Source organism: Castanea sativa, chromosome 2, assembly GCF_040712315.1.
Source record: "Castanea sativa cultivar Marrone di Chiusa Pesio chromosome 2, ASM4071231v1".
NCBI lineage: Eukaryota > Viridiplantae > Streptophyta > Magnoliopsida > Fagales > Fagaceae > Castanea > Castanea sativa.
The window spans coordinates 40865846-40882107 of record NC_134014.1 but is presented as its reverse complement, the minus strand read 5'-3'; the positions used below and the strand labels follow the sequence as shown (position 1 = coordinate 40882107).

The 16262-nt window shown below is 34.3% G+C and overlaps 1 protein-coding gene and 1 long non-coding RNA gene across 2 annotated transcripts; both read right to left on the bottom strand.

Moving 5' to 3' along the window:
* Positions 1-1210: 1210 nt before the first annotated feature.
* On the bottom strand, positions 1211-6937 carry LOC142624743 (uncharacterized). The gene is made up of 3 exons (XM_075798479.1): positions 6013-6937; positions 5670-5812; positions 1211-1647 (listed from the first exon to the last, which is right to left on the bottom strand). Exons 1-3 carry the CDS (start codon positions 6260-6262, stop codon positions 1501-1503), a joined length of 540 nt encoding a protein of 179 aa, XP_075654594.1. The 5' UTR covers positions 6263-6937; the 3' UTR covers positions 1211-1500.
* On the bottom strand, positions 2714-5659 carry LOC142624744 (uncharacterized). Its single transcript, XR_012842369.1, has 2 exons — positions 2920-5659; positions 2714-2870 (listed from the first exon to the last, which is right to left on the bottom strand). It is a non-coding gene; the product is annotated as an uncharacterized LOC142624744 (long non-coding RNA).
* Positions 6938-16262: the final 9325 nt, after the last annotated feature.

Sequence of the window (16262 nt, the reverse complement as noted above, 5' to 3'; positions counted from 1 at the left end):
AGATTCAATCTAAAACCCACATAAACAAATCAGACCACCAATCACCACCACTGCCACTGATCAATCACCACCACCCACCACCGGACTGACAAGAGAGAGCTTCAATCTGAAACCCACCCACCACCGAATCGACTACCACTTCACAACCACTACCACCGATCTCAGCCCATCTTTTTCTTTAAACCCAGATCCCAAAAAGAAAGCTGAAAGAGAGAGACAAAGATTTCGATCCGAGAGAGAGCTTTAGACGAAAGCTTTGTTTAGAGAAATCGTATAAATTTTTTGTTTATTTTATTTATTTTTCAATTAAAATTAAAATTGAGCCCATCAAAAAAAATTTTAATTGAGGAATCTGGGGTGAATAAAAAAATTAATTTTTTATTTATTTTGTTTTAACTTTTTTATTAATTTAAATATGATGTGGCATTTTAAAATGCCAAATAATTTTTTTAATAATATTTTAATTGTCACGTCAACGCCACGTCAGCAAGCATAGCATTCCGTCTGCCACGTAGGCATTTTCTGTTAGTGGGTTGACAACAAAGACCAAAATAGAATTAATTTTCCGATTTTAGGGACTAGAATAGTAGCAAAATCAAAATTGGGACCAAAATGAAAATCAGCCCAAAATGTAGGGACTAAAAGTGTATTTTCACCTTCTAGAATTAATATCAGTAGAAGTTTTGTTGCATCGTGGAGACTATTTGCTGTAACCCTTCATTTTTTGTTCTTTCCATTCCCCACTATCCCCAACACTCAACTGTGCTTAATGCTTGCAACTACGTAGCCAATCTCCTCCTGCCTTGTGTCCATTGCACCATCTTCCTAAACTCCGATCTGGTCCACGTCGACCACTTTGCCAAGCTGGTCGTGACTCCATGTGTCCTGCAATCATAACCAAGATACACACATAACAAATTTCACAACTGTTTTTTACACCATTTTTGGTAACATTATTGTTATTTGGGACAACCACTACCGTCATCACAATACACCAATTATGCACTGCCACATCATGTGTACTTAGACTCTCTCTCTCTCTCTCTCTCTCTCTTAGATACATATCTTTTTCATTTTCAGCACGAAGAGTACGCAAACCAGTGCAAGTCTTAATTTATAGCTAACTTAAAAAACACTCTACCTAATTAACATGCATAATTGGTGGAAGTAAAACACCACAATTTTAAAGAACAGTTAGGAGAAGTATATATAAGCGAGAAATAATCAACCCACAATTTTAATGGAAAGCTAATTAATTACATTCTAAGCAGAGGGGTTAATCTAATCTTCAGAGTATTATACGTACTTGTCCAACTTTTACGAGGCACATCTAACACAAAACCCTAGCAAGGACTAGCAGAAACAGAAAACACATGTTTCTGAAAAAGGAGGAGAGAATATAATAAAAGTAGTGAATGGATTCATGGTTGCTTGTTGTTTTATTGGTGACAGAGAATATAGAAGTAGTGGAAAGTGAAGGGTTTGGTTGGGTTAGTGCGTTCAAGTCCCAATCTCTGCAATGCTGTGTAAGGCTGGCCTCCATTGCCCACCACCACCACCACCACCACCACCATAATGCCTGCCCACGCTTCTACCAGTGCTGCTGCTGGTGCTGCCATCGTTGCTTCCCAGATCATGGTGAATCTCCTGCTCCATTCCAAAAACAGAGAAACACAGACATGAATTAGACTTAAGACACACGTCAGGAGGCACTGACAATTCATAAAAGCAATAGGCATTGCCACCTTTTTTTTTGTTTTTTGTTTATTTTTGCTATTGCAGTAGATTCACTAGCTTGAAGCAAGTAAAGTATGACTTGGTTGTTACTTGTCAATTGTCATAAGCTTATTTTTGGAACTTTGCTTAAATAAGGAGGATAAAAGTACAATTGTCATTAAAAGATTTACATAAATTAATTAATTAATATTGAAGCAATGTAAGTAAATCAAAATAATCATCTAAGAAATACAGCATACCTATCCTTTGCATTTAAGAAGTTTTATGTACCAAAAAACAAAATCCAATAAGTTTAGATAAACAATAAATTTTAATACTCTTTTTTTTTTTTTTTTTGGCAATGGTTAATTTAAATGACAAATTCTGATTGGTGTGCGATAAAAGCAACAATGTAAAAAAATTGTAAATTGTATTAGCATTGTTGAACCATTTAAAAAAATGCAGTTAAAGAAGTTGTAAAAATTTACAAAGTAAATTGCATCAACATATTTCGAATTCAGATGGTATTGTCTAAGGTCTATACTTACCATTCGGTCCAATAGAGCCACACGGACCACAGAACAAGGTTTTATTTATTTATTTATTCTTTCTTTTTCGAGAGAGAAGTCCTCAGAGCGAAGATAATTGATAATTAATCAATCAAATAGAGGACAAAGTACCAAAAAGTCAATAAGTGGGGAAAAAGCCTTTGCGTGATTTCTTAAAGTGACTTTGTTTCTTTGTCGTTGCTCCTAATAAGAGACAAGTAAATGGTGGATGATGACAATGATCTTTTCAGCAAAGATGCTAATGTTGTAATGAACAGTGTAAAAAATGGTTTCAAAGGACACAGTACACGCATGCACTTCAGTCACCATGATCTACATTTGATGTTCATTTGTTAAATTATATATTAACCATTTAAGTTTAGGGGCTGTCTGTTAAGGTGTTTTAAGTAACAGTTTTTAGTGTTTAAACTTTAAACAACATTATACACTTTTTCACTCACACATATTTAAAAAAATTACAAACAACACTATTAGAACAACATTACTAAACAGTGCTTAAATTTCTAAACTCTCCTAGCTGTAGCATGGAATGGAACTACTACAGGAAACAATTCCATTTCATTTGTAGCTCCTTGACTCCTATACCTTGAAGTTATCACAAAATGCCTATGAATAAGTATTAGCGACCCCCTACAAAACTGAAGTCTGAAGACTCAAGTACAGAGATTAATTCCTATAAATTAAAAAAAAAATACAGAAATTAATAATGGACACAGCACACAGAGCATTGACGTACACAGATATGCCTTATAAAGGGTAAAATGAACAGATGACCAATTCCAACTTTACTTCCTAATAAATGCTGTCTCTGCAACTGCATTTGGTACATTGTCTAGATTGCATCTGCAGCATTTAGACTTTAGAAACAATTCTCCCTCGCTAAACAAAACGCAAGAAGAGAGGGAAAAATAATAATAATGAGAGCCAATTATTCTTTTGGAGAAGAGCCTAGATGAAATTTCTTGAGCAATGATTTCTTAGAACAACTTTTATCACAACACTTATCTTATCTTATCTGAAAGATTATAAAGTGATTGCTTATCATTATCACTTTCACAGCCATTTCTTTAGAACTGTGCAAAAATTGTAGCACAAAAATTTTCTACAAATTTTCTTTTTGTGGAATAATAAATATAGAATTTTTCTAGACACACACTTTGCCTCAAATTATATATTTGTCAATTTGTAATTGCATTACTTACGTATTGGTCCACTACCACATATATTTAGTGGTGAAAAGTAAGCTAAGACCTGTTTGGTAAGAGATTTTTAGTAACGTTATTTTGTGAAAATACATGGGTAAAAAAATGTGTAAAAATACGTATAATATTGTTTAAACACTGAAAACTATTGTTTAAACAACAGTACTAAACACCCTCTAATCATGTTTAACACGTGCAAATGATTAGAACTTTTTGATACCTATAAATAAGGCCAACATCACAATGCCTAAAAAGTCCTAATCTGCAGCTAATTTTCTTAGAACGTTTTGATATCTATAAAAAAGGTCAACATCACAACGCCTAAAAAGTCCTAATCTGCAGCTTGGGGAGGATGAGGGTTGGAGGTGGGGGGTTTGTGTTTTAAATAACATTAATAAATATACAAAATAAATTAGTTTATAAATTAACGTGTTATCAATAACAAAAAAAATAAAAAAACTATTCAAACATCATTTATTCAACCATTAAGTTTTTTATGACCACCAATTATATTTATTACCATATAATTTATAAATTTTAGATAGTATAATTTGTAAATACTTCTTTCATTTTTCAAAGAATTGGTATACTTTGCCAACTTGCCACAAACTTTTAGTTTTATTTGTTTTTTGTCTAAACCTTTTTTTTTTAAGAAACAAAAAGTAATTAAATTAGTTATTTTTTTTTTTGGTTGAAATTTTGTGCAACTAGATTTATTAAAATTAAAAATAAGTTTTAAGTTTGGCTAAAAAAGCACATTCTGAGGAATCTGAAACCAATTTTATAACGTCATCTCTTACGCATTTTTTATCCAGATAAAATTTCTAATGAAATAAAGCATTTTTTTTTTATAGGAAAAATAATATGGTAACATGATATATGGAGGAAATAAAGCATGTTTAACATGGTACATGGAGGAAATGCCTCGAGATCCGTAAACTAATTAAAGTCCAGATTCCTCCAACACAATTTTCCACCAAAGATATAAATGATCTGACACTTTTTTGGTTATCGTTCCTATTTTTCTTTTCTTATACAAATCGGTTTTTTTTTTTTTTTTTTTTTATGTCGGTTTTTGGTACAAAGAGAATTCCAACCCGAATTTCAACCACAAAAGAACCTTTTTTCTTTTTTTTTTTGGAAAAGACAAAAGAACTTAATCAACCTTCCTATTGAAACTAATCATTGCATCAGTCATGCAAAATAATTGGAACTGAAGCATTGCAGCAGTCATGCAAAATAGCCTAAATGCAAAATTTTAGCCATTCAACTTTAAAAATACCTACCTCGGTTAGTGCAAAATTATGCATTTTAAGTGTATTTAATCAGTTTTTAGTATTTAAAGCTCTGTGATACAGTGGTTTAATAATATATTTTTAATTTTAAATAAAATTATATTTTTTTTTACCTACATATGTTTAAAAAAAATAAAAACAACATTATTACCTTACATATTTTAACAGCATTTTTTAATACACTAATTCCATCGCACTTAAACAAACATATTAAAAAAATTTCTAACCGGGCCCAATTTTTTATTCATTCTTTGCCTTTTGGGAAAATGACTGCCAAAAGTAGTAAATGATGATTGTGATAGGCGAAGTGGGAAAAATAATTTTAAAAAAATATATTAATAAATTAAATAATTAATTAAAAAAATTGATGCGAGTATTTTTTTAAGGTGATTACGTAAAAAAAAAATCAACTCACATATTAAAATATACATAAATTTTTGCTAAGTTGGCTTAAGTAATAATAAGTTTTTTTCTGAGGGATTAACTAATAATAAGTTAATAACTATGTTCCTTCTAAAAAAAAAAAAAAGAAGTTAATAACTATGTTTTGTTAACTTTTTGTCAAAAAAAAAAAAAATTTGTTTATAATTTTAAGAAAAAGGAGACAGTTCAGGATACCTACTGTACTTTTGATTACTGGAATAGTCCTTCCGTCAGTTTCATGAAAGAATGGAATAGACGCTAAAGCTATCCCTATTGCTATGACTACTGTCACATGAGCCTAATAAGTAATATGCCTACGAGGCTCCGTACTTATGGTTTCTCGAAATCGAAGCCCAAAAAATGCCACTCTGACTAATTTACCCTAAAACATTTAAATAATTTACAGTAAAAAATCAATGAAGATTAAAGTGTTTTTTAAGGTTTAACTGTTTTTTAGTACTAACCTTATTATTTGATTTGGGATTCGGATTTGCATTGGAACAACCCGAGCCTTTTTTCCTCAACTCAACGCCAAGCCCAAGTCCTCCTCTCTCAAGCAATTTGCCCAGTTTCACACACTTCTTTGCAGCAAATTCCTTCAACACATCTGCAAATAATAAGCAAAATAACACACGTAAATCCAAGCTAGAATAGATTGGTCATGACAAAATTAATAGCAAAAAACGTACCCATTAAACGTGTTATGACATGATCTCATAAATCGTTATGTAATGGGTTTGAGTACATGTATATATAATCGTGACATGTAGTGCAGTAATACCAGGCTTTTAGACTGTTTAACTTTACCTTCGAAACTGATTAAACGATAAACGTGTCCGATGAGCAAGGTATCGTCTGGTCGGAGAAGCTTGAGCTGCTTCAATGGCGTCCCATTCTCTGACTTCAAAGTCGGAGAGGTCACCACAAGTGCCACGTAGTGGCCTGGGTTCGAGGTCATGATCTCGTTGGCACTCACCGACCAGTAAATCCTCTCGATCTTGTTCCCCGGGTGTTGGATCACCACCGTCGCCGCCTCCGCCGCCTGACAGTTCCCCATGATCTCTTTCTCTCTAGCAAACTCCGACTAAAACTCTTAAACTACTACAAACCCAACAATATATATAATCTTCAACACTCAAAACTGTCTCTTATTTAGTACTTCGAAAGAGAAAAACACGTTTTGTTTCGGAGCTAGTGTTGAAAGACGTACGGTGAAAACAGACGTAATCTTTATGGTTTCATTTCTGCACTAATACTATAGTAGTACTATACCTAGGTGAAGGGATTGAGTCCCTGTATTAAGGAAGCTAATCAGACATTAATGATTGACAATAACCAAAGACTAAAAGAGATCGAGATCACCGGTTAACGAAAACACCGAGTACCCAGAACCAGAAGTACTTATTTCTCTCTCAGTACTTCAACTTTAGCTCATTTTGAACAATGGGAAATGATTCATTTTGGAAACAAAGTCGCATAAGATAAATTGATTATGTGATAAAGCTAGGGAGTGGGTGCGTGGGTTTTAGAGGAATGCGAATGAGAGATGAGAGTGGTGGGTGCTTTAAATCATATATGACAATTCATGATCAGATTATTGAAGAGGAGAAAGAGTAAGTGGTGTACGAACGAATACAGAGAGAAAATACTTTTAACTTTAGTTGAGTTGAGACGTGTTAGATCTGCAAAAACACCTGGGTGTTGCGTCTAAAGGTTTCAGAGAGATAGAGAGTGCGTTGTGGGACCGGTCTGGATCTCAAATTTAATTGGATGATTTGTGAGGTCATGATCTGATAAAAATGGTAGGTTTCTTCATTGATACTTGATAGATACGTTGGGTTAAAGAGGAAAAACAAAATTTTGGATCAGGGTATAGTTATTGTTCAATGTAATGAGACATAATTTTTCAAAAAAAGAATGTAATAAGACATAAAAGTTATTTAGTAATGTCTTTTATGTCTAAAATTGTGCAGTATTATTAACTTTCCAAAGTGGCAAAAACAGAAGGTTTATTATTTGATAGGATGAAATATTATCAAATTGGATGTATTGTCACAGTCTAAGGTAAAATATTAATAATGATAAAATCATTAATATATAAATGGGTTTTTAGTGGTTGAAGATTGGAGAGAAAAATTGAATTGAAAATTGAAAATTTTAGTGGTTGTTGCTATGAAGCACAGATAACAACAAGAAGAAAATGACTTTTAGAAGCTTTATGTGTGAGAACATTTTCATCCGCTTACAAATTATTAAAAGTATTAATGTTTTGTTTTAATAAAAAGTTACTTTATTTATTTTATATAATCACTTTTATAATATATCATACATCTTATTCTTTTTTTTATAATACACTACGTTAAAATAATATATTTTTTATACCCAACAGAGGTCGCATGTTTGAGAATGACAGAGAAAGAATAAAAATAAGGATAATGCTTGTTTGAGAGAGGATGAGCGAGAGAGAAAGAAAAAAAAGAATTGTGTGGTTAAATTATTAAATTTATCACTCCCAATAACTTAAGTTTTTGAGAAACATGGTATTAGAGTAAAAGATCTTAAGTTAGATCTTTGTCTTCTTCACTCTACCTTTCATTTAAATTTTCACGTGTTGAACCTTACCTATTAAGAGAACTTTGAGCCCAAACAAGAGGGGGAATATTAGAATTGTGCGATTAAATTTACCATTTAAAATTTTTTATAGGAATGCACGACCAGATGTGAGGCTCTTATTTATTTATTTATTAAAATTCTTATGTATTTCGTATTTCATTCGATTTTAAAGCACGAAGTGTAAAATGAAGGAGATGTGGTGGCTTGTTTTTCCATTCATCTTTCCCTCATTTCCAATATGTGCTTGTTCACAATCATTATACATCAACTATAAACAATATTATTTCACGTTTTAAATGTAGATATTGTAAGTGCACAATTGCATCTGGACCCAAAAACAACTACGGGCTCAGGCCCAATGAGCCTTAAACAATGAAATTTGTAGAGTGTGGGCTTAAAGCCTAGGTTAGAAGTACTGAGAACTTGATAACAGGCTAAAAGTTACAAACACTTATAAATAATAAATAATAATTGCAAACAGACCTCCTCGCACGTAAGCCGAGAACCCTCTCTGTATTATTTCTCTTTCTTTCTCAAATATTACAATTCTTAATTTCTTTCTTTGTTTCTTGGCCTCCCTTTTCTTTGGCGTTCATCCCCCTTAAATACTTCTTTTCCTGATACTTTATCCACGTGTTGCTCAAACCTCCTCCCCCCTGGATATTTCTTTTCTTAGTGCCTTTGAATAGTGACCAGAAGTTTCAGTTCTACTGTTTAGGAGTCACTTCCCCATTAATGCGGCCAGGAAGGTAGGTGCAGAGTCTTTAATGTGGAGGTGGCAGCCTTTGCTTTTGGTATTTTTCTAATACCGGTGTACCTCGAAGGCTTAGGGTTTCCCCTTTTTAACCAACAGTCCTTCCAGAATTCTGCATTACCCTTCGTAGTGAATCTCCAAGTTCTCTTGGATCTGTCCGAGGAGAAACTCACCCTCGGCTGTATCCTCGGACCCTCGGCGTATGGGCCGATTCGTAGTACTAACAAATTCTTAGATCAAGAGCAGATCGGTCCTCCTTGCTACAGCCCAAAAGGCCCAAATGCCCACTTGGGTTCCTTTACACCCCACAGATATCTCATGTGAAAATATGGACATAGTGTATATAGAGTATAAATGATTGAGTATAAAATCAGTAATATTATTGTTGTTGTTGATAGGAGTGTATTTACACACGTTGCACAAAACACATAATTAATGGATCCTTATGCATAGATTGCTGAATATATTACTCGTATGTTATTTATTTATTTATTTAGTATTTTATCTTTTTTTTTCAAACAAAATAAATAAAGAAAAGAGAGAGCTACACCAAAATTATTCGGTTGATTGTCTTTGGTGAAATGTTTTGTCACTAGCCCATTATCCGACGCTTGCTTTCATAATTCTTCACGTCCCATTATTAATTTGACAAATTGTAATCACCAACAAAAAATGGTTCCTGTTTTGATCCTTGGTCTTTAATCAAAATCAAAATGTTGGGGGAAGAGTGACTTTGCTTAGTGTAGTAATTAAAATCATATAATCTTATCTTCGGTTATGGGTTTTCACATCATCATAGTCATATTGACAACCAAACCCTGGCTATCATAGGTTGAACACAATTTTCACAATTTTAAAGGATTGTGGTCCATACCGAACCAGATAACGACTATCCATACAGCATTCCGGTAGTGAAAGTGGGATTCTAACTAATATTAATTAATTTCGTACTCGTACGCATCTCCTTCTCCTTCTCCTTCTCCGTTGTCTTGAAGTCTTAGCCAAACAGAGGAGTTAGGCTAATTTCGTTACCACTTGTTGCTTGTCAAATTTGATTTGGTTTCTCTCTGATTTATTGCTTTGACCAAACTAAGCGGCTTTTACGTTGGCAACCATATTAGCATCTCACAGGTGAAACACATTTTGTATCTTTTTGGAAGGTAAAAACCCACAGTCATCATATTCATAATGAGTTTGCTCCAAATTACTGACTGTTCTTTCATGACCATTCCGCCAACATTGCGAGGACTGGCATTATTAATCCTTTATTTCCACAACCATCTACTCCCCATTTAATCAGTATGTTTCGAGATCATTGTAGATCAAGGACTCAAATTTTATTGGGGGTTAAAATTCAACTTTCCTGCTATAGGTTTTTTGTTTTTTTGGTTCTTTTATTTGGCATGAAATGTTCTCTGATGGGCATAACCGACATATGGGCTTTGCCCAGGCTACAAAATTACTCTAATTCTTTGGGCCTTAGCATGTCTATGTTCAAACCAAACTCAGGTCAAACTTATGGACATGGGCTAGACATAACGAGGTCTATCACGGAGTGGGGTTAATGTTAATAATGAGAGCAAATGACAAATGGCTCTAGATCCTCAAGTTATGGTATTAACTTTCATCCATTCTTAACAAATATTATATGATTATATCAACACATTATCTTAGCACAAAAAAAAAATCATATCAACAAATTAGTAATTAACTTAGAACAAGGGATAACAAAAATTCAATTGGGAAAAATTCAAATTTAAATATGAAGATGGAGATAATTTCCAATTATATTGAGGATTTTGCCGGGCCAAAACAAATCTTTTCTGAAATCATGGAAAAGTATCCTATGCAATTCCAATAATCAAGCTTCTCTCGATAACTCGACAAAACTCCATCAATCGGGTAAACGTCCATCATCTGCTTCCTCTTCCGTGGACTCTTCAATTCACAAAAAACAAGCTATCTGCACTGACGGCTTGTGTGTTTCTCAGACATTTTTTGGGGGTTATTTTCCGCCCTCTTCTCCAACATGAAGATTTAAGTCTTAATTGCCGAGGGCTTGGAATCCCAGAGGCAGTACAAAAACTTTGTTGCTTGGCAAGAGAAAAGGTCCCAAAATTCTTTTTTCTATCTGAAACTCATTTGGGTTTCATAGATTAAAGAAGAAATTGGTTTTGACAACTGGTTTCTACAGTCCCTAGAATCGGTTTAAGAATAAAGTTCCCTCCTCCAAGGATCTCCAGTCTCGGGCTAACAATTATAGACTGGAGTATGTGGAAGTTCATCAGCTTCAATAATGAGATTGGCTTTACTATTCTATCAGAGCATTAATTTTTTCAAGGTGACAGTGGAATGCAATTTTGCAAAACTTGCTAATCTCTTGAATTCGGATAGCGTTTTGATTAGAGACAGTTTTGTTTTTGTTTTTAGTTTTAAAATTTGTTTAACCATATGCTTTTATAATGTAATCATATTGTTTTAGCTTTGGCTAGTACTGCAAAAGAGGAAGAGGAGAACATTGTTTGGTTACAAGAATGCCACTCTTTTCTCTTTTCCATTGTACAATTTGATTTTTAATAAAGTCTACTATTGTTTTTGCTTTAAAAAAAAAAAAAAACTTAGAATAAGGGAAACACTAAACTTTTAAAACATCGGGGAGACGTACAACATTTCCTAAGACAAATGAAATAATTGCGTAATGATCAGGAGATTCAGGAGCAACCTATTTGGATTTTGGACGACAACAAAGTTTTTGGTGAGAACTACAACTCCAATAGAAAATGCAGGGTAGGGAACTTCAATTCAAATTCGATATTTTTAAATACTTGTCCAAGACACACGGATAAACAATGTATGTTGTGGAACCAATTATAATAAGGGAAAGATTTTAAAAGTCAATATAATTAGTCAGGTTATCTTTCTCATTAAAAAAAAAAGGGGGAAAAAGAGGTCTAGAAAAAAAAAAACAAAGAAGGGCTATGCTGGTAATTCAAAGGGGAAAAAAGTGTTAGTATTATCATATCATATCATCATATACTACATGTGAGGAGGATAAATGAGCCGAGTAGGAGTGTTGGGCCATGGACCATGCCCGAGGACATATAGAAGCCCAAGGATGGTCAAAAGATTTATAAAGTATTAGGGTCAATGAGCCGAGGAAAAGGAAAGATAATAAAAAACTGGTGATATCTCCTGAGGAATCGAGCTTCCTCGGGAAAGCATTGTGGAAGGTTGGAACCCGGCCACCTTAAGAATGTTGTGCAAGAGGTAACTATTCTTTTGAGGATAAGGTTTAGGGAAAGAAGCCAACAATAAAGAAAGAAATATCTAAGAAGAAGACTGCTATTACCACATTAAATACTCTGCACCTAATCAACCAGCCGCATTTATGTGGAAATGACACATGTATAGTGATATCTTAATTTACAGCTAGTCACAAAGCTTCTAAGAGGTTTTAGATGGGACAAGCATCCAATAGATCACCTGTAAGATCATAAGTGGAAGGCTGGGAAAAAGGATGAGAGGACCATATAAGGAAAATGGCCGCATAAAAAATGGGCATGTAATTTGTAAAAGAAAGGAGAAAAAAAGAAAAAGAAAGAACACCTTGTACTTAGATAAACTTGAGTGAATATAAGAACATTTTATCATTGGACTTGACCGAGGAGTGTTATTCTTAAATTGTGTTTTCTTGTCAACTTGGCTTGAATCCAGTCAATTAAGGGCCATACTTGATTTGTTGAGATGCTCTCTTGTAGAATCCACTCTCTAACAAATATATTGAGTTGGGATTGTTGGGCCATCATCCATTGTTTGTGGGCTGAAGGTCTAATTCAAGTCTTTACACTATATAATAAAAGTTGGTAAAAAGCCGTGGTTGTGCTAAATGGCTACTTTCACTAATTAGTAAATTAATTTTATATTATTTGTTAGGATATATTTCCTATTACTAAAATAAAGGATAATTTCCTTAAATTAAGCGATAATATTTAACAATCGTTTAATTTAGATAAAACTTAATCAATGTTCATCAAATTTTCCATTAGATAAATTTGAAGTTTCGAAGGATTAAACCTAGATAATTAATGTTCTTTAGGTAATAAATAAAACACCTTATATCACAATTCAAATTTTCTAAGCATTATTACCATCTAAAACTCAAAATATGTGAAGTAAATTTTTTGGATGTTAAAATTTAGTGGGAGTATTTAGACAATACACAATTGAATATTTTAAGAATCATAAGCTTTCATTAGGGTTTAACTAAGAGAATAACAATATGACATATTTGCTATTTTCCAAACTATTAATGAAAAAATTGCTTAATTTTAAAGTTTAAGGAGGAATTGTGAACTACTCCAAATATAAAGGATGAAAAGTGTTTTTATCCTAATTTTTTTTTTGGTGTGTAAAATTGTGTTTTTACTTAAAATTCTACGTAAAGATAAAAATACAAAAAATCAATACAAAATCATTGGATACGAAACTGTGAATTTTGGCTTAACAAAGTTGACTAAACCAAAAACAATTTCTCGAAACACAACAGAATGGTACAACATTTTCAAAATAATAATACATTTATAATTTTGTTATATTTTATTTTAACTTGTAAAGAATTAACACTTCAGCAGTTGTGAATATATTATGACGACAACAAGATGTCTTAACATTTTCATACGAGAAATGTTATATCTATAACATTTTCACAACAAATTATAAGTAGTAGACTGTTACAAGTTGTTATTGATTGAAAAAAAAAAGTAATTTCATTGATAAGTTTAAATTAGAACCAATAACAATTTACCACCTATGATTTGCTATGAAAGTGTTGTGAGAAATATTGTGGATGTAGCACTTCTGTTTTCACCATACCTTTATTTTTAGTTGTGGTTGGTTCCAATATGATATTTTATTTTAACCTATAATGAACTTACACCTCAATAGTTGTAAAAATATTTGTGATGACAACAAAATTTTATGGCGTTTTTATAATTCAATACCTTTATTCTTAGTTGTAGTGGATTCTAGTCTGATATTTAATTTAAGTCACAAAATTTTCACAATATCTTTATTTCAATTGTAATTGGTTCCAGTCTCATGACATAATAGGCCCACAACAATGAATTTGTTAGAGAATGGGTCTAATTTTGAACATTCAGTGAGTCCAGTAAAAATCACTACAGGTTAATTTAATCTTGGAATGAACGAAAATAACAAGTTGAAAAGAAAAACACTCCTTGGTTAAGTCCGAGGATGGTATGTTCTTGTATATATTTCTCAGGCTTACACAAATATTCAAGTTCTTGGTTACAAAGAGGTTTTCTCTCTTCTTTTTATGATCCCCTTTCTATAAGGGAATCCTTTCCCTTTTATACTCCTTCCCCCCCCCCTCCCCCCACTCATCTTAGCCTTCCACATATTGATCAAGTAACTAATCTCCTTGATACTTGTCCCATCAGAGCCTTCTTGAAGTTTTTGGTGGGCAGCTGTAAGGCTAGAAGTCACTGTTCAGACATCACCTCTACATTAATGCGGTTAGTTGATTAGGTGTAGAGCATTCAATGTGGTGGTAGCAGCTTTATTCCTAGATATTTTTCAATTACCTGTTGACTCTCCTCTCTCCAAAGTTTATCCTCTTTCTAAGCATGGTTGTCCCCTTTCCCAGTACTTGTTAGGTAATCGAACTTCAAGCTTCGACTTTGTTTCCCGAGGAGGTTTGTCTCCTCAGACAACATCACTTGCTTATCCTGACCAGCTTTCGTCTTCAGCCTGACGACTTACTTGCCTTTACTACTACTTGTTTGTCATCGGGCTCTTTGACGTCCTCAGGCACGGCCTACGACCCAATACCCTTATCCAAGCTATTTATCCCTATAATAGCCCTTTGAAACTCCATTCTTTCTTTTCCCTTGAGAGAAAAATGGGGTTTCGACCTTGTGTCATTATACTTCCTACACTTATGATGTTTCCACTCGTGTGAGTGTCTTTTCACCTGCCATAGGCACGCTCCTGACGCTTCAGCATCTAGGACGCTTCAGCAATTAATCCGCACGGTGCCCTGTTTTCCACGTTCTACAGTTTGATGAAGATCTTATGGCAGAGATTTCTTCTAGGGATTTGAGCGGGAACTTTCCCACTTACTTTTTCCTCCTATATAAAATGCTCGAAGAACCTAGATACTCCACTTTTTGAATCTTCAACTCTCAAGAACCAGTCCGAGGTGCTCCTTTCCTATATCTTTGTAAGTAACCTTTATTCCACCTGTTAATTGTTAGGACCTCTTTCTTCCTCGGCCTTTTAATTTTCACCTTATTCTTCTAACATCCCCCATTCATGTCTAAAAATGGGTAGATTTGTTAGTTTGGTAGATACTCCTGAGGGCATAGAGAGCTTTAAGGCCCGTTATTATATACCAACTGGGGTTTCCATCTGGCATTGCCTTCAAGGAGAATGGCATGCCTTGAGATCAGAAGGAGAGGTGGTAATCCTTATGATTGCATTTATAGAGGGAGGGATGAGGATCCCTATGGGTAGAGTAACTAGGGATTTCCTGATTGCCCACAGACTTTACCCAACCTAGTGTTCCCCAAACATGTTTAGGATACTAGGTAGGGTAGACGCCCTTAACGAGAAGATGGGTGTAAACCTCACCAATCACAATGTGAACTAGGTGTATAACTATCAGCTCCTTAAGAGTTCGGGGATACTACCTTAAAACTAGGGTCTCTAAAGTCAGACTCATCTTGTGTTTTCCCGAAAGTAACAAAGGTATGGACCAAGATTTTCTAATTTTCTTGGGTGAATGACATGATGGACTTCATTGCCCAACACAAAAGGGGAAACCAGGTGGAGTACTTAGGTTTAGGTTCCCTACTTTAACATTGCACATTCTAAACTAATAGTTTCTTATTCTTCTTCTTGCAGTTTGTAAGCTAACTTTCCTTTATTTACTGCATTTTCTTTCTAATGACATCTTCATTTTTGGGGTTTTTGCAGATAAGAAACTCACAGCCCCCAGTCTCAATTTAGTCAACGAACTTGACCTGACGAGGATTCTTAAGTCTAAGATCTTTCTCCATACAGACGGGCAATTGCGAGCAGCTCATGTCATTCCTTGGATACTAGCCTATATCCACGAGCTTCCAGTCTCCTACATACGTCATCAAGGCGAAGGATCCTCGGCTTCACCAAATTAACATTGTTGTTCTTGATTTTCTCAGCGGTCCTCCCCTCGCAGGCACTTAGCGAGTTGAACTTCCTGATCAATGAGCTCCCAAGGAAGAAGTGACCTCTTCAAGCCTAACTCCTAAGGAAGAAGCAATCAAAGTAATAGAGGCCGTAGACTTCGAAGAGGGTTTCGAGATCTTTGATCAACCACCTGCTCCTAACTCCCCACGTAATACCTTCTCTCACTTACCCTCGGCCCAAGTAAGTAGCAGCCAAAAACCATACGATGTTCTAGAAGCCATGATGGTCCAAAGTAAGAAGAAGACCAGCCTCCTTGAACTGCTAGAGTCACACACCGGAGGGTCTACTCCTGAAGTAGCCATCCAAACCCGACCTCCAACTCCTCTCCCTGTCCACACTTCCCCTCCTAACAAGCAAACAAGAAAAAGGAAAATTGATAAAAAGGAGAAGGATGTAGTCGAGGAAGGTGAAGTCATTCTTTCCAAGGAGCTTGAACCCCAGA